The sequence below is a fragment of the Pseudopipra pipra genome, chromosome 7, assembly GCF_036250125.1.
Source record: "Pseudopipra pipra isolate bDixPip1 chromosome 7, bDixPip1.hap1, whole genome shotgun sequence".
NCBI classification, from domain to species: Eukaryota; Metazoa; Chordata; class Aves; order Passeriformes; family Pipridae; genus Pseudopipra; species Pseudopipra pipra.
Window position 1 is genome coordinate 13,219,356 of NC_087555.1, and position 25,643 is coordinate 13,244,998.

Sequence of the window (25,643 nt, forward strand, 5' to 3'; positions counted from 1 at the left end):
AGAACAAAAGGAGTTATCTAAGCTGCTGCTGTCAGGCTTTGGCACTGAGCATCTTCATCTCAGAGACCAACGTGGCACAGAAAAGGCATCCATTTCATGGTCACAATAAATCCTGTCAGTCCAATGGAAGGCATAGAACTGTGAATTTGTCTAGAAACTTCACAACTGCAACAGCTTTTACATTCATATCATTCCTATGGAAATTTTTTGGAAAACAATTTATTTTTGATTCATTCTTCAATCATTAAAAAAAAAAGTCAGTATCAATCTAGAAACTAATCTAGACCCAAGTAAGCAGCTCAAACTGGAGTTAATTTTGCTACTTTATATATTTGCATTTTATTCCAACGAATTTTTTTTAGTTGTTGTTTTTAGCCAGGAGCATGCGTCAAGTTTCTTATATAAGTAAAGCAGACATCTGCATTAGCTGCAACCCGCGGGCAGCGCTCCCGTTGGGCAGCGCTCCCGTTGATCACTCCCAACGCTGCCCGGCTCGGACACCGCTGCCACCGAGCCCGCAGCGCCTCCCAGAGGCGCAGTTTATGATCAACATTAGTTGCTGTACCAAGAACCCCTGGGAAAGAAGCAAAACTTGACATTTCAATGCAAAGGTTTCCAACCCTCAGAGGAACAAGTCACACAACACATGAGAAAGTACCAGGGTAATCCCAAGTCCCATTGAGACTACAGTTGATTCAGTTACCTTCATCTCACTCTCACCAAAGCACTGGTTTAGCCTTCAACAAAAGCCATGGTATGTTTGGTTAGTCACCACCCTTATTAAACAAAACTTATCCATTAAAAAGTTATTTGCACTTTGACTGAGCCCTATTCTTTTCCCCTAAAGTCATCCCTCCTTCCAGAGGAATCAAAGACATTTCCAAAGATGCAATTTCCTCTGCAAGTGGAGCAAAGAACACTTGAGCATTTTAAAGCCATGATAATGTTAACTCCATTTTGATGGTAAATGTAAATTTTCTATTTTCTCTGCTCATGCTCTTGGGTACTACAGTGGGGTGTCAGAGCAACCCTGAAATTCAGTTTCAGCTTCTACTTTATCCATTAACAAAATCTTACATTTGTGAGTTGGATTACTCTGTAATTTTGAATTAAGCACAGGCACAGCATATTTTTTGCAACAACATTTATTCTAGATATATCAAGATTTAAATCTTATTGAAAGCAGCTACATCCATTGATTGTACATAATCTTCAAAAGCTGTTATTCTCTCTTCCAGCATATCTGTTCCGACTTTATCATCTTCAACAACACACTGGATCTGAAGCTTTTTGATACCATAGCCAACAGGTACTAGCTTGGCTGTAAAATAAAAAAAGGCATTTAGTACTCCTCAATTGGTGGAATCTCTTAAAAACACAGATCTAAGATTGAACTGACCAAAGGAGTTTGCAGGAATACATAAAAACATCATTTGTTCCGCATTATGGACTATCTAATTAACAATGCAGGATTCACTACAAGTGATTGAAAAGGGACCTCCACCTCCTCTCCAAACCAGTGATGTGGGTGTATGGGTGTTTGTCTGCTGCATCAGGAATTGTACAGGGAGATGCAGGATAACAGCATCTTAGGTTTATAGTTTTTAAAATCTGTATTTGATTCTTAACTGGGCCGCTGCACTAATCACCTTTTCTGACTATGTCAAGATACTGAAGTACAGTGGTATTGCAGTTCCCACCCTGTTTTAGCTACATTTTCAGAGATCAGCAGTGACCACAAGTCTAACTATTCATACAATGTGTCCTAAGGGACTACACTCTCTCCCTCTCCGGAATCTTCTCATACTTACAAGATCCCCAAACCAGGCCATCTGCTTGAATGCTTCGAACACACTCCTCTAGTTTGGCCATGTCTGTCTCATCATCCCAAGGTTTCACATCAAGCAAGATTGATGATTTGGCAACAACAGCTGGTTCTGAGGGAAGAAAACTGCCTTTAAAAGCTAGGAAGTTTTCAAACATTCATCAATATACTTGCAAACTAGTTTTATTATGTGAGCAACTTTTCCAATTCCAGGAACAAGAACCTCCTCACATTGCTGTGACAAGCCTCTGGTACCAATGTACACTTCTGAAGTACTGCAGCTACGTATATCCCAGCATTCAGTGTGTAAATCCATTGTGTTCTCAAAAAACAAGTCTCATAACAGAACACAGATTAAGCAGCTGACAATGTTTGTTACATAGGAAGTCCTTTTCAAAGGATCTGAAAAGGAGCTTAATGCTGTGTAACAGTTTATTTTCCACAGAGGGAATACTGCAACTGCTACAGTTCTGAACAGTTCCAGACCAGTAGCTGTGGAGGGACTTGCATATTGCAGCCTTTTCTCTGAACTTTGAAAGATAATCCTTGAGTTACATCTGTTTATATAGAAAGCTCAGCCTCTTAGAAAAACAAGCAGGAGTGTATTAAGCAGGACAAAAAGTATGTTAAGGTTCCCATTTACGAGGGAGGACTGAGCATACAGGCAATTCAATAAAGGTAATCACTCCCGTCTCATTTCTGTCAAGCTGATCTATTACTACAATTAATTAGTGCTTCCAGCCACCCTGTTCAAATGCATGAAAATTAACCCAAGCACAAAAAATTAAGAAGTTCTTGGCACACATACTTTTGGACTTCTTTGACTCATACTGTGCCAGGCGTTCTTCCCTCAGTTTCTTTGCTTCTTCACTTTCCTGAAAGAGAAATCTACAGTTACAGAAAAGCACCAAAACCTCACATCCTCAGAGCATTACCAAACTGACTGGCATCTACTCAGACAAAAACAAAACATCACAACTGTCAGCCGAAAGATGGTGATTTTTTGTTTTATTCATCATGTAACCAGTCAAAGTTGGACAGTTGACCCCATTGCAACACAGTATTTTCTAACTCAAGTGTTTACCTTCCAAGCTTTCCTATTCTTCAAAGATAGCTTAATTCGAGAATTTCAAGCAGGATCTCTTATCAAGGTCACAAACTTAAGTAACTTAAACTAGCTAAGGCAAAAATCTGCATACCTGGGTTAATTTCAAAAAATCCCAAACATAATACAGAAAGGTCACAAGTACCTCCTCATCATCAGATCCAAAAAGGTCAATGTCATCATCATCTTTGCTATCTGTGGCTGCACCTGTTGTGTCCTCAACGTCAGCAGGACCGTATTTCCCCAAAGCCTTCTTTACTCCTGGCAAGCTGAAAGAAAAACACAACTATAAGGAACCTACTAAAATGTTGATACAAATACCACCAGTTTGTCAATGCACCTACAAGTGCATTTGTAACAAAAACACTGTGCTTAAAAAAAAAAAAATAAGTCAAATCCTGCTACTTGAAATCAGAACCTTCTCCTAAGACCCAAAAGACAGCCCCCAATGCTCATGACATGCTTGCAGAATAATCTGTGAATATGGAATTTGCTATAGCCTCACCAAAACTGGCATACTGGAATTGTATTACTGGAATAATTTATCTACAATATATTCCATCTAGGAGGAGTCACCAACTTCTTGTTCATGCTTTCCTAAAAATATTCTCAATTAAAAACTACTAAGTGACTGAAAACATACTGTTGCAAAGTAACCGCTACTTTCGGAAGTTTCAGTGAACACTTTACCCTGAATTCTAGCCTTAAACAGCACAAGAGGGACCAGAATGCCCTGAATTCACTTTCCCCTGTAGCTCATATAGTTCTGTAGTCTTAGAATAAGCTCATAGTTCTACTGCTACTATGAACTGCTGCTACTGGAGCCATAAAACTAGCTTAGAAAAAGCTCACAGTTCTATTACTGTGAACTGCTGTTACTAGTCATAAAACTAGGCTCTGTTTCCAGGAAGTGTAAGTAGTTTCCAGAGTGGATATAGCGAAGCAACTTCAGAATCTCAGTCCCCTTCAGAATTATAAAAGCTTCAGAAATAGGCTGGTGACTGAGCAACCCAGTTTTGGAAGAGTTTCCTATAAACATGACTGAGGCTTAGAGAAAGCAGTGTAGCAACATTTACCCTACCTATGCTGTACGTTTTTAGAGGCCTGCAGTCTCCATGGATGTCAATATACAACCTTTCGCGAACATTTAAAATCACTAAAAAAAGATAACGTTTACTTTTATATCTCCTTTTCTTTATATGTACTTCCGTACTGCAAATCACAGATTTTGTTTTATCTTCCAGGACTAAACACCTCAACATTGATGTGCTGTGTATTCATCTGTAATGACTCCTATAACACTTATTAATCCATTTTGGTGCTGGCTTCATGGAGCTGATTACTGGTAATTAATTCCCGGCTTTCAGCACAGTTATCCGTGTAAAAGGCAGCAACAAAACCCAAGTCTTTTTATAAGCTTTAGCAGAAATGTTAGCAACTGAACAGAGACAGAATTTAGGCGAGCCGATTTTAAGTGAGAAATGCAATGTACTGACAGAAAAGGTCTGTCCTGCTTCGGGACCTGCTCGTGTGCCAACGGCAACGCAAAATGCCACGTGGTACCGCCGAAAAACAGTTTCGCACGAACTCGAAGAAACAAACGCAGCACTTTGTAGGCCAGTTCGCAGAGATATTGCAGCTTCACAGTTTAAACATACCTTGCCTTCTGCTTTTCGTACGACTTAATGTGATTGTACCAGCGGAGAGCATGAAACAAGTCCGCAGGCGGAGGGGCAGCGATCGCTTCAAAGACTGCGATGTCAGCCTGCGAAGGGACGTACCTGCGGAGAGCGAGCCCAAGTTAAGCCGCTTGCTCGGGACACGCGAGGACACGTGTAGCAGCAGCGGCCGCGGCACCTCAGGGCCCCCCCCCGCCGCTCACCGTCAGGCCCGGCTCACCTTCCCCGCGCCCCAGCGGCCCCCTCCCGCCGCCTCTCACCCCTCAATGTAGCTCCTGTCAGCCAGGAAGTCGTTGAGGACGCGGAGGCCCGCGGCGGACTTCAGGTCGCCGAAGCCCATGACGGCGGCGCGCGGCCAACACGCAGCGCCCGAACCGAGCGCGACCGCCGCGGGAAAAGGCCACGCTGCGCTTGCGCCGCTCTTATAAAGAGTCTGGATCCCTCCGCGGATCTCTACGCACACGGATCCCTCCGCGAGAACCAACCGCGAGGTAGTTCCTCACGGGTTGGCCGCTCCAGGGCAGGGAGTGCAGCAAGAGGGACACTAGAGGTGCGGGAAAGGGTCGATGTAATACATGTGAGCTTGACTATAAGCCCCAGGAAGGTGTACGGTGTTACAGGGGTTTTGTCACCCCGAACTGCCGCCACGCCCCTCCCCGCTGGCACAGCGGAAGTTGCCGAATTGAGCGAAGAAAGAGACGGAAGGAGACGGGAATTGCCGAGGGCAGGACGGTGTATGAGTGACGGTGGCCGAGAAGGCGCTGAGCTATTGGCGGAAATTGCCGAGTTCCCTCGTTCGCCGGTAACCCGCCGGAAATCCCCGAAGCGGTTCGCTCCGGAGATTGCCGAACGCCTGCCGTCCTCTCCGGAGGTTGCCGAAGGGGGCTCCGGAGGTTGCCGAAGGCGGCCGGGGCAGCGGCGGAGAGGCCCGAGGGCGCCGCCATAGAGGCCGAGCGGAGCGCAGCCGGTCCCGCGGCGCCGCTGCCCGTCCCGCGCCAGGTAACGGCGGCGCCGCCGCGGCGCGGGGTCCGCGGGCTGGGGCGCGCTCCCGGCGGCTCCTCCCGCCGCTGCTCCCGTTGCCCTTGGCGGGATGGGCGGCGGAGGAGACGCCTCCAAGGTGACCCCCGCGCTGGGCAGCGGTGCCGCCGGCCGGGCCCCGGGGACGGTGACACTGACACCGAGCCCGCCCCGCCGGGCTGCGCCGTCCGGCCAGTGGGGCAGCGGGGCCGGGGCCGGCGCTCCGTTGCAGGCGGAGAGGCCGCGCGGTGCCATTCGTGTGTGTCACCTATAGATTGTTTTGATTTTCGTATCTTGCGTTTGAAGGAAGTAACTTATTCTCCTGTAACTGTACCTATTGATGCATACGTACCTTTTTGCACCTGGTAGATACAGGTGTTTACTCTTCTTGTTTAAAACCCGTCAGCAAAAGTTTGAACTGATAAAAACAGTGCTGTTTTCTCTCCTACCAAAGCACCATGCTTCGACTGCTTGCTGTCCCCAGGACCTTAGCTGGGGTCACCCAGTCCTCCAGAGTATGTGGTAAGTCTGGTTCGTACGTGTGTCCGTGGTGATAAATGTATGTGTGCGCGTTAACGTATGTGCAGTTCCCTCCTGAAGGGCACGTATGCATACTTCATTTGCAGCTAAGGAATTGTGCTGATTATAGAAATGGGATTCTCTGAGCACTGTATGAGTGTAAGATAAGGGAGTGTGGGGTCTGATGTTTGCATCGAGCAGTAGCTGAAAGTTTGTTTTTGTTTTCTTTTTCCATGTCCTTCAGGGCGCACAACTGCAACAGCAGCCAGCAACCAAATAGAGGTGTTTGTGGATGGCCATCCTGTATTGGTGAACCCTGGAACCACAGTACTTCAGGTGTGGGGAACGGCATTCTGAATTTCCTTAGACTCCCCATCTCACTTTTTGCCAGCCTGTTCTGTTCTATACAGCAAAAAACCACCCACCTTTACATTGTTTCTTGCAATTCTTTAGGGGCACTTTCACTGACTGTGATGCACTTTCATGTGACAGAAATCCACTGGGGAACTCATTGTTTCAAAAAGAAAAATCTGCCATGGTTGTCTGGAAGAAGATGCGTGCAGCATCAATCCCAGCTGCAAATATTTATGCAATGCAATAAGAGACTTTGATAAGTTCAGGTTGAAATTCTGTCTTTGAACACTACGTGACTTAGTAGTCTTTCAGAACCTGTTAATCTTGTATCTTGTTAAAGTGATGTCTCTGGTAAATGAGGGATTGCCTTTTTTTAGTTATGATTCAGAGTGCTGATCCTTAGCTGCTTTTATTATTCTTGGTGCAGAAAGAAAGGAAACCTGGACCTCCCAGCCTGTACTTAGCATCGTTGCTTTTCAGGCTAAAATTTCAGGTAGAACTTTTTCTAGTCAAACTTCTTTTTAAGAAGCTGTTGAATGGGGATGCGATATAATGGGTACATTATATGTACATTAGAGTACATAGTTTATTTCAAGATATAGCCCTCACTCTTTGGATAAAAGTTACTATTTAGGCATTAGAATGCCCTCAGCAGGAGTGTCAATTTTTCTTAAATACTATTTTTTTATTAGCTTTCCAGTTTTGCTAATGTGATTTTTTTTTTTTTGGTGGAAATTGTCAAAAAAATTATATTTGTTTAGTTCTTTGTTTTTGTGTTTGGTGGTATTTTTGGCAGGCATAGCTAGTGCTATAGCATAGATCCCATCATCTGTGGGGGTTTTATGCAGGAAAGGTTGTCCTTATCTGTTCTCTGGAAATCTGCTGTCTCTGTCCTCCTGTCTCTTCTTCAGTCCTGGCATGCAAGAATGTTTCTTTGAGTTTGGAGTCTGCTGAAGTTGAAGACTGACTATGCTCAAGTACCCTTATACAGAGCATCCATGTTGTTGAATTACCTGAAATGATTATGTCCCTCGTTGTTCCCTTTATGTTTTTCCATTTTTACTGTGATGCACTTTTCTTTGAAGAATGTATGTGTTCTTTAAAAAGTTAATAGTATTGCTAGTGTCCTATCTGTTATAGAGAATTCTCTCTATTATTGCGGGAAAGCATGAAAGAGGTCAGTTCTCATTTCCTCAATCAGTTACAAAGGTTAGAAAAAATATATTTATAATTGATATCATGATATTGTTCTGCTTCATCACAATTTTTTATTTATGGTCACTTCTTAAGATAAAAGATCGAATGTACTGTACTCCTGAGCACTAACAGTGTTAGTCTTTGAAAAGCTGCATAATGTTTTCTGAGGTGGAATTGAAAGGTATAGCTAAGATTTAATTTCCCTTTGTTTCTTATTTTTTATAGGCCTGTGAAAAGGCTGGGGTTCAGATACCTCGTTTTTGTTACCATGATCGTCTCTCTGTTGCTGGAAACTGTAGGATGTGTCTTGTGGAAATAGAGAAAGCTCCAAAGGTATTTTTTGTGTTTCATAGAAATTGCGATTTTTTGCTGTGCTTAGGGCCTAGTTTAAATCTTGTAAATGTTTGTATTATCATTAGCACATGAATTGTTGTCATTCAGCTGCTCTCATCTCCCCACTGGACTACAGTGATTGCCTATGGATCAAAGTCAGTTCTCAGGTTATTATGGATTATCTTGCTCCTGGACAAGATAATTTTTCCAAGAACATTTGATAGCTCTGTATTTGCAGTCAGACATATTTTTATGCTTTGTAATTCAGGCTTCAGCCACACATTTTCAGCTGACAGTACTTGAGTAGTAAACTTCAGATACTGTGTGAATTCAGCTGTAGGATTAGTGTCTGCAGGTTTGTTCTGCCTAAGTAGAGATTGCAGTTATTTAGTAGTTTGTATCTTAATGCATAGATATCTCTTCTGAAATCTCTTCTGAAGGACTGAACAGTGCTATTAAGAAATCTATGTATGTAGTTGAGGCATTCGTTTGGAGTTCAGTCTTGGATTACACATTTATATTCACACATAAAATTTTTTTGCTCATCCCAACTTCAGTTCCATAGTTTGAGTTTTGTGTCTCTGGAAAGGTTGGGTTATCACTAAAGATGGAAGTCATGAGGTCATTGAAAAGTAGGAGGGACTAATTTACTCAGCAGGAATTTTTGTTAATCTTACAGTAATCTGTAAGATTACAGTGAAGAATTTTTTTCCAAGACTCTTTATAAAGGCTTTGTGCAAATAAATATCTTGATCCATACTCTGATACATTCAGTTCTAGAGGTTTTCCAGATGTTTGCTGCAGCTTTTTGATTTGCCTTATATTTATTACAACTGACATTCTTACTGCTGTAACTACTTGAATTGAAAACCAAAAGTGTAAAATTTTCAACTCATAAATAAATCATAACTAATTTAACCTTTTTAATATAGAAGATTATTAATAAATATGGCTTCTAATGACTTTCCTTGCAGACCTTTTTATTTGTACAACATGTTAAATTAATAACATACCTGTGTAAGAAGTGGAGGGAGGAGGTTGGGGTTTGTGCCTATGCTGAGAAGTATTATGCTGTGTTCATGCTTGCTTTTTATGGTGATTGCAGCCAGTTGCTGCTTGTGCCATGCCAGTTATGAAGGGCTGGAACATACTGACAAACTCTGAGAAGTCCAGGAAAGCAAGGTACCTTTCTTTTAGCCTCCTTTAGCTGATTAGTTGTACTATCTGCTAAATAAAGTTGACACGAATTTCATTTTCTGAACCTAACAGAGAGGGTGTAATGGAGTTCCTGCTGGCTAATCACCCATTGGACTGTCCTATCTGTGATCAGGGTGGAGAATGTGACCTACAGGTACAACATCCAATTAAATTGTGTAGACTTATGTATTAATACTCCTGTCTTAGATGAAATTGTGCTTTCCAGCAGCCTGGATATGTCTGTTTTCTGTTGTCTGTTCTAGGATCAATCGATGATGTTTGGCAGTGATAGGAGTAGATTTAGAGAAGGAAAACGTGCTGTGGAGGACAAGAACATTGGCCCATTAGTCAAAACAATCATGACTCGGTGTATACAGTGCACTCGATGCATCAGGTAACGTCCTTTGTTTTTCACTAGAGAGTTTACTGAGCAGGCATATTTCTATCAGTTAGTTACTTGTGAAAGAAACACCATGAAGGGTAATCAGTTTTTTTAAAATTTCATTTCTGACTGTACTTGAGAATTTTATTTCTGGTAGTGAATGATAGCTGGTTTCCTGGAGCTACCAGACAGGTGTTATAAAGGAAACAGATATGGCCAAAACATGAAAGTGAAATCAGAATTCTACAGGGCAGAACTGGTCCCATGGTGTTAGTGCCAGAATGGATACGTGCCTTCCTCAGCCACAGTTACAAGATTTATTTATTCTTAATAGCATCTGGTAGCTATATTTATGCTGTTCTGTAGTCCTGAAATGCAGTATCAGCCAACTTGAGCCAGGTGGAAAAGAATACTGTGTACCCAACCAGTTCTAGAAAGAACTTTTTAGTTAGGACTAATGTTGGACTCAGTTTGTGAAATTCACTGAGCACTGAACTGCTCTGTTTTTTGATACAACTCCCCCTAGTTTTTGCAGCCTTTTGTAATGAAATTCTGCAGATATTCAGGTCCTGTATATGATGGTGCTGACTAATGCGTCTGAACAATTGTTTTCTTCTTTCAGGTGTATGAATTAAGGCTAATGTTTTACCTTAAGAAAATGAGATGAAGGCTAAAAAATGTTCCATGTTGCTGTTGTACATTGCAGATTTGTTTTTCCTTCTTTGTGCATCTGCCAGGTTTGCTAGTGAGGTTGCAGGGGTAGATGACTTGGGAACAACCGGAAGAGGGAATGATATGCAAGTTGGTACTTATGTTGAAAAAATGTTCATGTCCGAGTTATCAGGAAATATTATTGACATCTGCCCAGTTGGTGCTCTTACCTCCAAGCCATATGCCTTTACTGCACGCCCATGGGAGACAAGGTAAGTATCTTAACTCACTCCGAAGGCAAAGCTTTCTGTTTGTCGTATACGTTATCTTAGCCCATTTATGATACCAAGGGTTTTCTCTGACTTTATTTTCTGTGTTTTTGTTGTAGACTTTTCCATAGACTGAATCTAACAAGAATTCTGTTACTTACAGCATTTTCAAGAAAAGAAAGAATGTTATTGTTTGTAGACTGTTCTTCCCTAATTTTTACCCTAAAATGTACTGATGCTTAGTAAAAGATGCGTGTAAAGGAAAATTCAAATTCGTTAACTCAGTAATTGTTAAGGATATTATTTAAATATCTTGTGAAACGAAGCTCTTTTATTTGTATCTAAAGCTAAACCTACAGCACTTTTTGTTGTTTTGTTATGCACTCAGTATAACTGTTGGGCTATAAATAATGCACCCTCATGTTACCAGTGCAGATCCACTTGAGCCACTTCCAATTAGCAGACTGATCCACCTGCTGGTTGTTTTGATGGTCTTCAGTGACCCAGCTCCTGGGTACATGAACATCTATGTGATGTACCTTTACACCCAGGTTCTCTACCTGAGCACCAGTATCTTGCCAGAGTTCAGCAGCCCAGCTGGGCTTTCCCCTCCCCTGACAGTTGCTCTGCTTCCATCACTGCAGCCAACCCTGGAGAGCATTTGCCACAATGAGTCAGTACAGAGTTGTTTCTCATCCAGTCATGTCTAAAGGCACCTGGATACTTTCACTTCTGCAACCTGACTCGATTCACCTTGTCTTTCAGCAATTTCTGCAGTTTGCTGTGTGAGGCTCCACACAGCAGCTTTCCATCAGTGAACAGCTCACTTGGCTTCTTGTTTTCTGATAGTTCATTACACAGTGGAGCTTCTTCAGCACGGGCCACCTCCTCCTTGGCAATATTCCAAAATCTTTGCCTTTTGGCCAGCTCATGATCACTTCCAAAATTCCTGGTGATTGGAGTTTTGTGTTCAACCTTGTTTTGTGATCAGTGTGACTCACTTAACATCATGCAGCTGATGCTGCGTGGACTGTAGAGGGGATACCCAGCCCCACACCCGCAGTCAGGGTGCCAGGAGGAGCTGTGCTTCTGAACCAGTCACTTCCGAGGCGCCTTGAACACCTTCACGTGCTGCCAACATTGCAGGCCTTGGATCCTCTCTGTCAACAGCTCCAGCACCCTACAGGTGACCTTGAGTCTTCCCTGGTGCTCTCTGTCAGAGGCTCCAGGTAGGGCTGTTCTCCCTGGCTATGGTGTAGAGCACGTGTTTAACATCTTGTCTTGCCCAGACTGGCCCAAGGGCTACTCCTCTTTAATTTCAAAGGCTTGTCATTGCTCAGGGCCCCATTTAAAATCATTCATCTTCTGGGTCACTTTATATAGAGAGGGCTTACAGTCAGACTGTAATTTGGAATATGCATTCCCTGAAAACCTATAAGGACTGAGAAGGCTTGTGTTTTCTTTTTTGCTCATCAGTAGAGACATAGCTGTTACTTTGTTGATCACATCCATTGGGATCTGATGACATCCATCTTGCCATTTTATTCCTACAAACTGGATCTGCTGTGTAGGTCTCTTGACTTTACTTTGTTTTATGGCAAAACTGGCTTTCAGAAGGATTTGGACTATTTTCTTCCCCTTCTCAAAAACTGCTTCTGTTGCCCCACATGATGATGCCACCAATGTATTGCAGGTGTTCCAGAGCTTCACAGTGTTCCAGTGCAGTCCGGATCAGTCCATGGCAGATGGTAGGGGTAGTTTCCACCCCTGGGGCAGTCTATTCCTGGTGTACTGGACGCCTCTCCAGGTGAAAGCAGGTTGTGGCACCAAAGGGATTGAGGAAAACGCATTAGTGGTATTAGTTGGGGCATACCCCTGGGCTGCTTCTGACTCCAATTCATACTGAAGTTCCAGCATGGCAGCACTCGGCAGTGCTGCATTTAGGCCATTATAGTCTACTGTGCCAGGCCACTGGGTCCACACAGGCTAGTTATCCTGGTTGTCCCATTCCTCTGCCTAGCTGTAGGCAGTGCCCCTCTAGTCCTGGTCATAGTATTTGCTGCTCACCTTTTGCAAATATGAGTGAGAAATCCCTTCATCAAGAACAGAAATAAGATCAGCCCTTCTACTTTGTCAGAGTAACTGCCCTCTGTAGACTGGAGGAGCAGTTTTCCTGGAAGAACCTTATTTGTGATTGATTGTTTATCCTTAAAACTCACTTGTGCTTAAAACACTCAGATCCTTAAAACTCACATACCTGTGACTCTAGGGTTGAGGTAGATTTTCCATTTCCTTTCCTCCTGTCCTCTCCGTGGTCATGCAGGTAAAGCCACAGGGTGGTTGCATACCCACTATATCCTCTCTCTTGAGTAGAGGAAGGCTTAACTCCTAATAACTGAGATAGAGGTGAGCAGAAGGATCTATCCTCTTTGAGTTGCTGGACCCGTTTCTCCACAGCTGAGATGAGGGAGGAAGAGAGACTTTCTTTGTATTGCCAGAGTCGGCCAGACACTTCATCATCCCTTTGTCCCTCTCCGTCTCTCCAGGTCATTAATGCCAGTGAGTTGGTATACAATGATGGTGTGCTCCATACAAACTTCCACCACAAGGGTCGCGTGTACCTGACTTCAGCGGGATCTTTGGCTAACTGCTTGTTGTCCAGGTCTTCATAAATCACATCCCGTATGGCTAATTCCCTCAGGTACTGGATACTGTTCTCTATGGTGGCCCACTTGCCTAGGTGATGTATAACATCTTCCTTGAAGGGATATCTTTCCTTAACACCTGACAGGAGTCACCTCCAGAGGCTGAGGACTTGTGCCCCTTTTCCAATTACTTTGTCAATGCCCCTTCCTAGAAAGGGATCCCAGCTATTTGGCTTCCTTAATTTTAATTCCAGGCCACTGGCCCAGTTATCCCTACATTGAAAGCTGCCAGTGGACAAAGTGCTTGCTTAAATAATGGCTGAAGTCTTTTCACATATCTTGCAGCTCACTCAGGGATGGGGATCATCTGTTTACCACCTTGTTTATCAATTCTTCCTTATCCTCTTCTCCAGTCAGTGGCTGTTTCTCTTTCTTCTACTGTTCTTCTGATGGCCTTGCTTTGGAGGAGTCTGCCTTTTCCACTTCTTCCTCCTGCTCTCCCTTAGAAGAAGCTCCTCGATCCCTTACTAAACGAGCCAACTTCCACTTTTGATATTTCTTCTTGTGTATAGGGGTGACTGATACTGGCACAGTTGGTTATTTGGTGTATCCACAGTGCCTGTTGTGGGGGTTGGTGTAGCAGAAGTGCCTGACACTTTGTCATCAGATCCTGTGACCTTTTCCCCCTACAGATACCGAATAGTGTTGAACAGGATTGGATAGGTCTGGGCCAGGTCCCAGCATGTTGCAGTGATTTGTGTGTCTCTGGAATTGCCAGGGTGACAGCATAGTGTTTCCAAATATTTTACTAGTTTTTCAGGATTCTGCACTTGTTCTGGGGTGAAATTCCAAGATGTTGGAGGTGCCTACTGTCCTAGATACTTGCCCATGTTATCCCACACACCCTACCACTCATAACTCTCCAGGCTTGGGGCAGATGTCTGGGTGGTATTCTAAGTAGCTGTTTAACCCTAAACAAAACCTGAAACACATCCAGGAGACACAGAATCATAGAACGTTAAGTGTTGAAATGGACTTTAAAGATCATCTGTCCCAACCCCCCATGCCATGGGCAGGGACACCTCTCACTAGACCAGGATAACCCTTATCCATGCTGGCCTCAAACAGACGAACATGCTGGTTTGAACATCCCAAGGATATTTAAAATCCTCAAGAACTGGAGGAGAAGGGGAAGGTGGAGGAAGGTGTCTCCCCATAGACTGGCGCTCCGAGAAGGTGAAGGGTGTAATTACTAACCGTGTCCGCTGGGTGGCTCCCGGAGCACAGAGGTGGCCGAGTGCAAACACCAGATCAGTCTCGCGACCAGGAATTTTGTCATGTCACAAAACAGTTTTACACAATATGACAGAATTATGTCCTTAATCCACCCTCCAGAGATCATAAACAGCAAACAGGGAACATATCTAGCCGGTAAGGTGTTAGATAGCACAGCTCTGAGGATGTGTGCAGCAACTCCGAGACCAGCAATTATTAAACTAATACAATAAATGCTTATAACAAATTTGTTTTAACATACTCTGGCCAAATCTGTTGTTATCTCAACCCTCAGTGCCCCACACTGGGTGCTTAAAAGGACTGTTGTGCTGAACACCACACAGCTGCTTGCTCACTTCAGCCCCCCTTGCCCCATGGGATAAGGGAGAGAACTGGGGGGAAAAAAGTAAAATTTGTGGGCTGAGATAAAGGCATTTTAGTAGGACAGAAAAAGAAAATTATAGTAATAATGATAAAAGAATTAGAATGCACAATGCAATTGCTTGTCACCTGCCAGCCAATGCCCAGCCAGTCCCTGAGCAGCAGCCGCTGACTAGCTTTCCCCCTTGTTTATATACTGAGCTTGACTTCATGTGGTACAGAACATCCCTTTGGCCCGTTGGGGTCACCTGTCCTGGCTGTGTCTCTCCCAGCTTCTTGTGCCTTCCAGCCTCCTTGCTGGTGGGGCGGGGTGAGAAGCTGAAAAGTCCTTGATTTGGTGTAAACGCTGCTTAGCAACAACTAAAACATCCCTTTGTTATCAATACTGTTCTCGCCCTAAATCCAAAACACAGCACTATACAAGCTAGTAGGAAGAAAATTAACTCCATTCAGACCAAAACCAAGACACTGTTGCTGCTTGTGTATGAAAAACTGTAAGTGGTTTATTTGTTCTTCTAAACAGGAAGGTAGAGTCAATTGATGTTCTTGATGCAGTTGGAAGCAACATTGTGGTGAGCACAAGAACCGGAGAAGTGATGAGAATTTTGCCAAGGCTGCATGAAGATATCAATGAGGAATGGATATCTGACAAAACAAGGTGTGTGGGAAGTGTTTGTAACCACATGGGTGTTTAAGCAAGCATTAAAGGCACACTTTGCAGAACCAGAAACGTGAACATAGCACTGACTTCTGGTTTCAGCTGTTACTATTGTAAAGCTATAGTGAAAAATAATTGGTAAAACATGTTTTTAATTCTATAATTGAAGTTACTGAGTTTTCTAATGTTCTGATTTTTGTAGCTTTTTTTCACAGTAACTTTTATTTGTATCGCTGATTGTTTTCCATGTTTTTGAGAAAAAAAAGTTAAACTTTCAGGGGAAATATTTCTTTTTCTTTTTTCTAGCAGTCTGCAATTATTAGAAAATTTGGTCACAGCATGTATTTAGTATACACAATTATCTTTGTCTTTGCTCTTTAATAATATTCCTGGTATTTACTTAGGTTTGCTTATGATGGTCTGAAGCGTCAGAGACTTACTCAGCCAATGATCAAAAATGAGAAAGGACTGTTTGTTTATGCCTCATGGGAGGATGTATTAACTCGTGTTGCTGGTGTGGTAAGAACAATTTTCAATATAGGTAGTGTAAAATTAATTTCCAAAAGTGGACGTATTATTAATATCAAGCCAGCTATATAAAGAAAGCTTTTGACTTTAGGGTTAGAGGGGAGCATTTGACTTCTAATCCATTATGTTTCCACTTAAATTTCTTACTTTGACTGTTATTTCCTGTTTCATGGATTGGACCTTCTAAAGAACTTTGTGTTATCATGGTTTCATTTGGAGCATTGGGAGAGAAATTACTTTTATTTAAATAGGAAAGTAAACTGCTTCTTCAGAAATTTAGGAGGAAGCAGCTTTCACAAATACTCTGATCTACCTGAAGATATTTTTAAATTTATTTAAACTATCACCGCTTTTGCCATCAAAGCCATTAAATCTGTATTACTTATATCTGAATTGTGCTTTCCTCAGTGCTTTCTCTGTGTAGTGATTGATTCTGCAGCTCAAATGAAGTGCTGCATGACTGCTCTAGATTTTGATTAAAAATTTTATGTGGGTGAAGTAGAATTGAATAACTGTAATTGAACTTTCCTCAAGGATGTTTTTGCCCATGGTAAAGTAGCAGGGTTTGTTACGAAAGCTATTGCTTCTCATGTAATACTTTTGAGTTAAGTTTACTACCCGAGACTGTGTTACAGAAGTTTGTATTCTGTCTGCACTGTGGTTTCATTAAAATAAAAGCATTCACCAATCTTTCTCTCCTCACCACACCAAATGAGAATTAGCCACATCTGAGCAATAACTCAAGTGGGAGAGACCTGCATAGAATACAGAGAGCTGTTCTTTGCTTATCATGAGTTCTGAAGCAGCTGGAGTTGCTGCTTATCAGTTTGTGCTGCTCCAGGCCAGTGGTTGCACCACTGGCTTTGGCACATCCTAACATAACAAATATTTGCTTGGGCTAAATGAGAATTTACTTCAGTGGTTTCCTTCATTTATGCTTATACTTACTTTCTCTCCAGCTACATGCAGTTGAAGGTAAGGAAGTAGCAGCAATTGTAGGAGGACTGGTGGATGCAGAAGCACTAATAGCTCTGAAAGACCTTCTGAATAGACTAAATTGTGATACGCTCTGCACTGAAGAGGTATTCCCTACTGCTGGAGCTGGGTAAGATTACAGGCAAAGTCTGTCTGTAATTAGTATGTTAATAAACTTTCCAGTTTGCAGATTGTCTCTTGGCAAGATTCTGAAATGACCAAGGATAGCAATTGCTGATGCATTAGCAAGATTTGGTCAAATTTACAGTGCTCACTTATAGAAAGTATTTATAGATTGTGAGTTGATGCATATAGCACTCCACTATAACAAGGATTGCACACTTTACTGTATGTTGTACTTTATGTACTGATGCTGCAGTTTAACAGTCAGTTACTGAAAGCCAGGTGCACTCTGTTGTAAGTTGGATTATTTAGTCTGTTTCTGTTTGTGTTGTGAAAACTATAGTACACTTATGATCTTGTAAACTGTGAAACAGAAGATTTAAGTTAATGAAGGCTGTCAGTAACTGTAAATGTAGGAGACAGCTACATTGTAATTGAATGTTTTGCTGTCTCATGAAAAACTCTTCTTATTTGGGTTAGTAATTTGGATTGAGAAATCTCTTCTTTCCCTTTCTTTTCCTGAGATAAAAAAACATTTGGAGCACCTACCGTCTTTACCAGAGCTTCATTCCTTCCCTTTACTGAACTCTCATCCTCTTCCTTACATCTTTTGTTACAGCACAGATTTACGCTCCAACTACCTGCTTAATACTAAGATTGCTGGAGTGGAGGAGGCAGATGTCCTACTTCTGGTTGGCACCAATCCACGCTTTGAGGCACCGCTTTTTAATGCTAGAATTCGAAAGAGGTTTGTATTCCTTGGTGGTGAATAAGCATGTGAATCCATCTGGATTTAATAGAATGCTTTGTTGGAGCTGCAGGCAGTAACTTGGGAGCATTCATTTAGATGGGCTCATTGGATTTAGTTCACCTTTTAGTAAAGGGAATGGTGATTTATGTGTGGAAAAAGGGTGTCTCGTTTCCCTGTAGTGTAGAGCTAGTTCATTCTCACTTTGACATTTTACATGAAGTTCATCTACTCAGACATTTATTCCTTTGTTACATTACACAGACACCTCAGATTTTCTGTTTTATAGAAGTTTGTTAAAGCATATTCCTTAAAGATTTATTTTCAGCATCAGTTTGCTCCCTTTTGTAGTGTTGTAACAAATCAGATGAGTTTAGAAACAGTCATTCAAGTTTAACATTTTCTCTGGCAAGTAGTGTGGCTTTCCCAAACTTTTGAACATAGCTAATTAAACATTGATAAGATATGTCAGTATGAGACAAGCAAGGTTTATGGAAGTCCTGTACTGGTCCTGGAATGTATGTAGAGCAATAGTCCTCTTAAAAAAACTTTAGGCTTGCTTAATAGTCAGAATGATGCTAAACTGCATGCTACCAAAGCAATGAATGCAGTTTAAATTCCTTTGAAATCCTATTTCAAGTTATTGCTAAAATTACAATTAGTGGCTTTGGTTGAGTAAAACTCTATATTTCTTTAATTTTTATAAAATATTTGCTGTGTTTTCAGCTGGCTTCACAATGACTTGCAAGTGGCTGTTGTTGGCTCTCCTGTGAATTTGACCTACACATACAACCATCTAGGAGAGTCCCCACAGATACTTCAGGATCTTGCTTCTGGCAAACATGCATTCTCCAAGGTACACACAACTTAAGACTGTGATGTTAAATTCCACATGTATTGAGTAAGAACCTGAATTCCTCCAAAACAGATCGGAAGAAGAGTACCATGTTGTATATGGGGTTATTTGCTTTTAATCATATGCACAGATGAGGTGATGACTACTGTGCACCAAGTATATGTAAACTGTTTAATGTATTCAGGTGTGTAAACTTTGCAGGAAACTCCTGAATTATTTCTTGATATAAAACAGGCTGTTTCAGGTGCTCCTGTTTCCAGCATGTGTGGTTATCAAGGTATAGTTCTGTACTGACGTGGTAGTTTACTGCTTATAGCAGTTTCTCCTGGCTTTATCTCCAAATGAAACAATGACCATTTTGGAACCATAGCTTTGCATGGAAGACTTACGGAGAAATTTTGGGACTTATTACATTATCTGCACCAGGAATTGTCTTCATAGCTGTGGAATGAATTTCTTGATTCTTTACCTGCACAGGTCCTCGACCAGGCCAAAAAGCCCATGGTGGTGGTGGGCAGTGCAGCCCTGCAGCGCAGTGATGGAGCAGCTATCCATGCTGCTGTGTCCACCATTGCACAGAATGCCAGGACTAAGAGTGGTGTTGGTTCTGACTGGAAAGTCATGAACATCCTCCACAGGTTTGCTTTGAAACTTTTTGGGGATGAGCTTTCTTTTACATTGGGCCTGCACAAGTTACCACAATGTATGTGTGCAGATTTCTTTGTGTACACACAAGCAGCTTAGTGGACTAAACCTATAGGGAATATAAAAAAACAGAAGTAGAAACTAGCAGAAACTTTTTAATAAAAATAGGTTCCTTGACCTAGCAAACTCCATGAGATTTCATTAATCCGTTATATTCAAATGTAGAATTTAAAGTTTCAATTTAGAGGTATAGAATACAAGAGAGCTTAATAATATCTACCACAGTGCTCAGCAGGATGCACAGCAGACCAGTGTCACTTGCTAAATGACTGCACTTTACCTTGAGGAAGAAAACAAAACGGCAAGAGTATTTAAATAATAGGGTTTCTTTTAATATTCCTTTTACTCTGCAGTTTCTTAACTGAACAGTTAATAGAGAAGCTTAAAATGTTTTCATTTTAGAGCTTTTGACCATAGTTATCCAGTCTGTTGTGACAGTACTCCTTTTAATAGGCAAGCTTCTCTTGGACAGTCCTTCACCACTCCCTTTCTGAAATTCCTGCTGTCCAACTGACACCTCTGTAAAAGAAAAATTATTTCAATAAATGTAGTGGCGCTCAATTCCAGAGACTCAACGAAATCCTTCTGCCAGAAGCAGCTTCATTCATGTAAAACTAGTGGATTGGTCCTCTGAAGGAAACTTGAATATAAAATCCTGCTGTTGAAACTGAAATATTCAATACCAAAACACTGATGAGTTAACTCTCATGATACTTTTTTTAACTGTGGTTTAGCAGTCTTGGATATTATTGACTTCCATACTTCAGGTGCACCATCCATTCTACCTTAAGTGTAAAAAGCAACCTATTGAAACCCCTATGTCTGACTGTTAGACAAACATGAGTTACATTGGAAAATCTGTTCTCTACAGAGAGAATCTTTTTTTGCTTTAAATAGAATTGTAAGTCTGGCACCTGATTATGCAGGATTATGCAAAACTGTTTCTTTGAAAAAGGAAAAGACTGCCATTCTTTTAAAAGTATTTTTATATGTGAATAAATGAATAGTGATGAAATAGTGGTCTTAAGTCTTTGATGATTTAGGGTAGCTGATGGCCCAAGAGCTGGTCTTTCATCTTCCACGAGTACCCTAAATTAAAGGCTTGATGAGCTCAATTCATAGCTGAAATGTCATTTGGAGCATCAAGATTCACCAGTGAGCTGCCTGGCACTAGGCCCTGACTTGGAATGTCTCCCTTTATTTTTGCGATCCCATTGCAAAATAGGTGGGATTCCCTGTGAAAACTTCAAATGGCATCAGTCTGTCAAAATGCAAAACTGACTCAGTACTCTGTCAAAAATTTCATCTGCCTTTGTGCTTCTTGTTTGTCCTGTTACTATTAGGAACCTCTTATGTCCCATAGTTAGAAAAAGAAGTTAGGTCTGTTCTGATGGGAGAGGGAGAATTGTGAAATAACTTAAAGTCATAATGTGTTTGTTCCTACAGGGTTGCAAGCCAGGTAGCTGCTTTGGACCTGGGTTTCAAACCAGGAGTGGAGGCAATTAGGAGAAATCCTCCCAAAGTGCTGTATCTTTTAGGAGCAGATTCAGGTTGTGTAACGCGTCAAGACTTGCCAAAGGATTGTTTTATCATCTATCAAGGTAATTAGTAGATGTAAATTAAGAAACGCTGCTCTTTTAATAGCTGGAGAAAAAGCCTAAACAGTGACGTAAAACCCTTTGAGAGATTCTAGACTTTGTTTTCTGCCAAGAAATAAAACTTCTAACGCATAACTGAGATACTGATTACCTATTTCTTGGGTAAAAATGGGAAAGTGTTGATGAGTAATAAGGGAATATAAACCAGTATAGGTCTTCTGGAACACAGCTTCAGACTTGGCAGACAAAATGGCATTGGTTTCCAGCTGTTTTATTGTATGAAAACCTGATGTTGATTCACTACGAATCCTTGTTCCAAGAGCTCCCCAAATCTGAGTGACTATAGAGACTGAACTATCATTTACTCCTGCTTGTAGTCCATTCATTCTCCCCAGAATATTTGGCAAGTAAGACCTCAGAGCAGTCAGCCTAACAGGCTTCATATTACTGGTTAAGCAAAACTTAGAAACTTCTTTTTTTTCTGGGAACACAGAAATTCTGTATTGTGTTAGTAAAGCATTTCTTTTTATTTTGACTTACTTATGTCTTACATGGTTGTGTACCGTTTCCTCTTTCCGTGTATTTAGGGCATCACGGTGATGTGGGAGCTCCCATGGCTGATGTTATTCTCCCAGGAGCAGCATATACAGAGAAGGCAGCCACCTACGTGAATACTGAGGGTAGGGCCCAGCAGACAAGAGTAGCAGTAACGCCTCCTGGGATGGCAAGGGAAGACTGGAAAATCATTAGAGCTGTCTCTGAGGTACTGCTGCTGTTATAAATTGCTTCAAGTAAAAGTATACTGGGAGGTTAAGTTCCTTTTTGGAAACACTTCCACTTTTTAATGTAAAAAGAGGTACATTTTCAGGGAAAGAAATAACTGTAGTTTTAAGAAGTAATATTTTGTATTGAATCCTTTGTTATTTCTGTGAGTTAAATAATATTGTTTCGCTTTTGAGGATAGCACTAACATTGTAGCTGCTGTATGCTGTTGGAATGCATAATGGGTGAAGCTTTGTCTGCAAATTCTGTAGGTCTTCATGAAGTGCTTTAGAGGAAACTGTTGGGAGGATGGAGTCTCTTGCTTTTTAGAAAGAAAACAGCATGGACTCTTGAGGACAGGATCTGATAAGGATTAATAAGTCAAATATGTGCTTACTAGTCACAGGGAATAAGATGCATTGATAATTGCATCAACTTTTATCTCATTTGGTGGTAAGCTGAGGAAAGTACAAGTGACATCTATATGGAAGGAGAAAAGTACTTCTTTTCTTTTTTCCTTTGTATAGCAAAGAGGACAGGCTGTTTTTTTAACCTGAGGAAGTGCTGACTGTGTAGGCATCAGAAGTCCAAAAGAACACCATGACTTTGCTTCGGTTTGTACACTCTAACTGCCTGTGTTTTCAGGAGTGTAGATTTTTCCTGATTTTACTTTAGGTATGTTAATGGATTGGTAATCTAAACCCCTACTAATTAAATCTCTAGACTTGATGGCATTTCTTTCTGTGACTCTCTTAGTTGGCTGGTATGACCTTGCCTTATGAGAACCTCGATCAAATACGGAAGCGTTTAGAAGAAGTATCACCTAATCTGGTTCGATATGATGATGTGGAAGAGGCTAACTACTTCAGCCAGGCAAATGAATTGTCAAAGGTAACCAAAACAGAAGCATCTTGGCATGATTTAGTGCTGTTATATAGCTTGATGCTTTTTTTAAAATGGGCCTTCTTCATATGTAGTACAACAAGCATTCTTTGACCTACACTGAATGCAGAATTCCCTAAACAAATGCTTTGGTAATGAGTTCCTATCATAAAGGTGACTCTCTTTCTTTTCCTTTCCCATTGCAGTTAGTGAAACAACAGCTTCTTGCTGATCCTCTTGTTCCCCCTCAGCTCACAATAAAAGACTTTTATATGACAGGTATGTATAGTGTGGCCTTTCCATTCTGAAATCAGCAATACATTGTATTTAGCTTTACAGTAAGATTCTTATGAGGCATTTAAAGTTTTCCACTAAGAGTGGAAGTCTTTTGACTTTTTAGTCTTTCAAAGAAACAAAATTTTTCAGTAAAATTATTTAGAATTTACATAAAGCACAGACTATTTTCAGCTAAGCAGCTTAATATTTATCGTCTTTGTATCGTCTTGTACTAAATTTCTTTTATATTCTCTCTGCATACAATTTTTAACGTAACAGTTACAACACACTGACGTTTGGATTGTTTTTTTTCAGATTCCATCAGCAGAGCATCCCAGACAATGGCCAAGTGCGTGAAAGCTGTTGTTGAAGGTGCTCATGCAGTAGAAGAGCCATCCATCTGCTAGAGACTAATCAGAATGCTAGCACCTCCATCCAACTATTTGTTGCAGTTAACTGCTGTGACTGATACATTTTTTTTTCAAAATCTATTTGACAGGCTGTTGTATTTTTTTTTCTTCATTCACATTTTCATCACTTCAGATAGTCCCATAATATTACAGGACTGTTGTTATGTCTAAGAGAACATGCAGCACTCAACATACTGTACCCAGAGGCAGGGTACATGATGATTGTATACAAATAAATTATAATACCAAACAATCCGTTACCTGTGTAATTCATGTAGCTCATGTTTCTTCCGTGAAAAGAATTCAGTAAGAAACTTGGACTCAGTAAATCTTGATTTGCTAGGAACAAGTCTACATGACAAAAATCCTAGATTGTAACTTTCTTCCAGAGTATCCAGGTATCTTAATTTTAAGCCCTGGTTAGAATGTGAGCATGCTATTTTTGTAATGTGCTTTCAAAGCAAGTTGCCCCTCATACCTGGTTTTGTCAGTGTTCAGACCTATCACTCCTCCAGGTATTGGTATGTTTCTCCATTCCATTTCAGTTGAGAAGCTACTCAGGTAGGAAATAATTTTGGTGTGAAAAAGAACAGCAGTCTTCACACAGCTTCCACATGCTTTAAAAATCAGCAATCAGATAAAAGCCCTTTACACCAGTTCAAATACAGAAAAGATCTCAGAATAGTTTCACTGTGCACTGATCTTTTTATAGCAAAGTGGGGGAAGGGGTTGTTTGACATTTTTTGGTTGGTTGGTGTTTTTTTTTTTTAAACTTTAGAATGAATTCAGTGATTCTCTACTATAGTGGTTAATGTAAGTTTGGAAGAAGGATAACTTCCTTTTCAGCAGGGCTTAGAGCAATTCTTCCAGGAATCATCTAAATGGGAACAGCATCATAAAGCCATCACTTCCACTGTATTATTTAAAAAAGAAAGTGTTAATTTTGCATGAGGAAAAGCTACATTTTTTCAGTGTAGTATAATCATGAGTGCATGGGAAGGCTGCTGTAGAAGCCTTAGCTTTATAAATTTCTTTTTTCTTCCATGCTTGAAATTTTTCAGTAACAAATAATTTTTTAGAAATTTTCTTTCTGCCCTGGAAAACTTCCTGATCATCCTGGTATATCACAGTGCTTACACAAGCTAAGTCTTAAATGTTGGGTATTGTTTTCTTGTCGTGGTACAAAAAACAAGGCAACCATTCACTTTATTCAAAGATACTATAATGCTTGTTAGTGAGACATTGAGAGATACTGCATTCTGTTTTTAATGTGGCAGTTCACAGGACCTCGTAAGTGTGTGTATGTGACCAAGTATAGCATAAAACCTTCATAGTGTCCTTGTGGAATGTTACTTCTTTAGAAGGAAGAGGGGTTTGTTGGCATACAGAAATAGAGATATGGGACATATCCCAAATGGTTTAAGAAGAAAGGGTGTAGCTGAATCCTATATTCAGCAAAACATTCGGTTCTCAGGTTGCTGGGATTAAAACTGTTTTTCCCCCTGAAAATCCATGTTGTACAAACACAGAAGAATAAGTTCAGCTGTGCAACAAGTCAGTTACCACTTCAGAATTTATAAAGGTTCAAAGGCTTTAGATATTTTTTTTCTTAAATGTTATTGCCTTATTTAACTCTGGGAGCTCTGGAACACTTTTTGGGGTTTTTCAAAGCTCTACATCCTTCAGTTAGTATGTATAAAGATTCAAAAAGTGTCCAGCCCTTATCTGGAAAGGCAAAAAAGATAAGTACATGTGCTGCTGCCTGCCCTCTTTCTACCCTCTTTCCCACCTAACTAGTCAACAAGTACAGAATTTTTCAGCCAAACTTGGTAATAGCAACAAGGCTCTGTACAAATTTGACTGTTAGAAACTAGATAGTAAAGACAAATCTAAATTAGCATTCTTATCAGCTGAGCTTACAGTGTAGCCCTTCCCTTATCTCTTCTGTTTGCTCTGCTGGCTGGACAGTCAGTGCACACGTGGACTTTTGCCCAGGTAGCAATGAAATCACAGCAGGGGTCTGCAAAAGAAAGGAACTGACATAGGCTGGGCAAACTACTGGAACAAAAATTACAGAAACAGGGCTATTCATGCAATTTACCTCTGCTTATTTAAAAGAGAACGTTTACAGTTAGTGCTACTACTTGCTAGTCCTGAAGCTTCAACCTCAGAGAATTATGAGAGAGCAGCGATGAAGAGCTGGGAGATAAACACGCTTCACGTATTGTTCTTGACTGTTAAAGTAAGGGCTGATGGGCTGGGTGATGCGCCGCCTGAGCGGTCAGTGCTGGAG

General features: G+C 41.1%; 2 protein-coding genes and 2 non-coding genes across 4 annotated transcripts; 1 reads left to right on the forward strand and 3 right to left on the reverse strand.

The window, feature by feature from the left end:
* Window positions 1–882: 882 nt before the first annotated feature.
* Window positions 883–5,002, reverse strand: EEF1B2 (eukaryotic translation elongation factor 1 beta 2). The gene is made up of 6 exons (XM_064660619.1): window positions 4,870–5,002; window positions 4,589–4,711; window positions 3,076–3,199; window positions 2,634–2,700; window positions 1,812–1,937; window positions 883–1,321 (listed from the first exon to the last, which is right to left on the reverse strand). The coding sequence occupies exons 1-6, from the start codon at window positions 4,947–4,949 to the stop codon at window positions 1,167–1,169; spliced, it is 675 nt and encodes a 224-aa protein (XP_064516689.1). The 5' UTR covers window positions 4,950–5,002; the 3' UTR covers window positions 883–1,166.
* On the reverse strand, window positions 2,192–2,325 carry LOC135417655 (small nucleolar RNA SNORA41). The gene has a single exon (XR_010432173.1). It is a non-coding gene; the product is annotated as a small nucleolar RNA SNORA41 (small nucleolar RNA).
* Window positions 2,773–2,852, reverse strand: LOC135417650 (small nucleolar RNA SNORD51). The gene has a single exon (XR_010432169.1). It is a non-coding gene; the product is annotated as a small nucleolar RNA SNORD51 (small nucleolar RNA).
* Window positions 5,003–5,502: 500 nt separating the features above from the next.
* On the forward strand, window positions 5,503–23,603 carry NDUFS1 (NADH:ubiquinone oxidoreductase core subunit S1). The gene is made up of 19 exons (XM_064660618.1): window positions 5,503–5,608; window positions 6,081–6,148; window positions 6,390–6,481; window positions 7,922–8,029; window positions 9,135–9,211; window positions 9,299–9,380; window positions 9,490–9,620; window positions 10,346–10,531; window positions 15,353–15,487; window positions 15,892–16,006; window positions 16,975–17,120; window positions 17,733–17,861; window positions 18,588–18,717; window positions 19,195–19,355; window positions 20,869–21,023; window positions 21,608–21,783; window positions 22,539–22,673; window positions 22,871–22,943; window positions 23,256–23,603. The coding sequence occupies exons 2-19, from the start codon at window positions 6,085–6,087 to the stop codon at window positions 23,345–23,347; spliced, it is 2,187 nt and encodes a 728-aa protein (XP_064516688.1). The 5' UTR covers window positions 5,503–5,608; window positions 6,081–6,084; the 3' UTR covers window positions 23,348–23,603.
* Window positions 23,604–25,643: the final 2,040 nt, after the last annotated feature.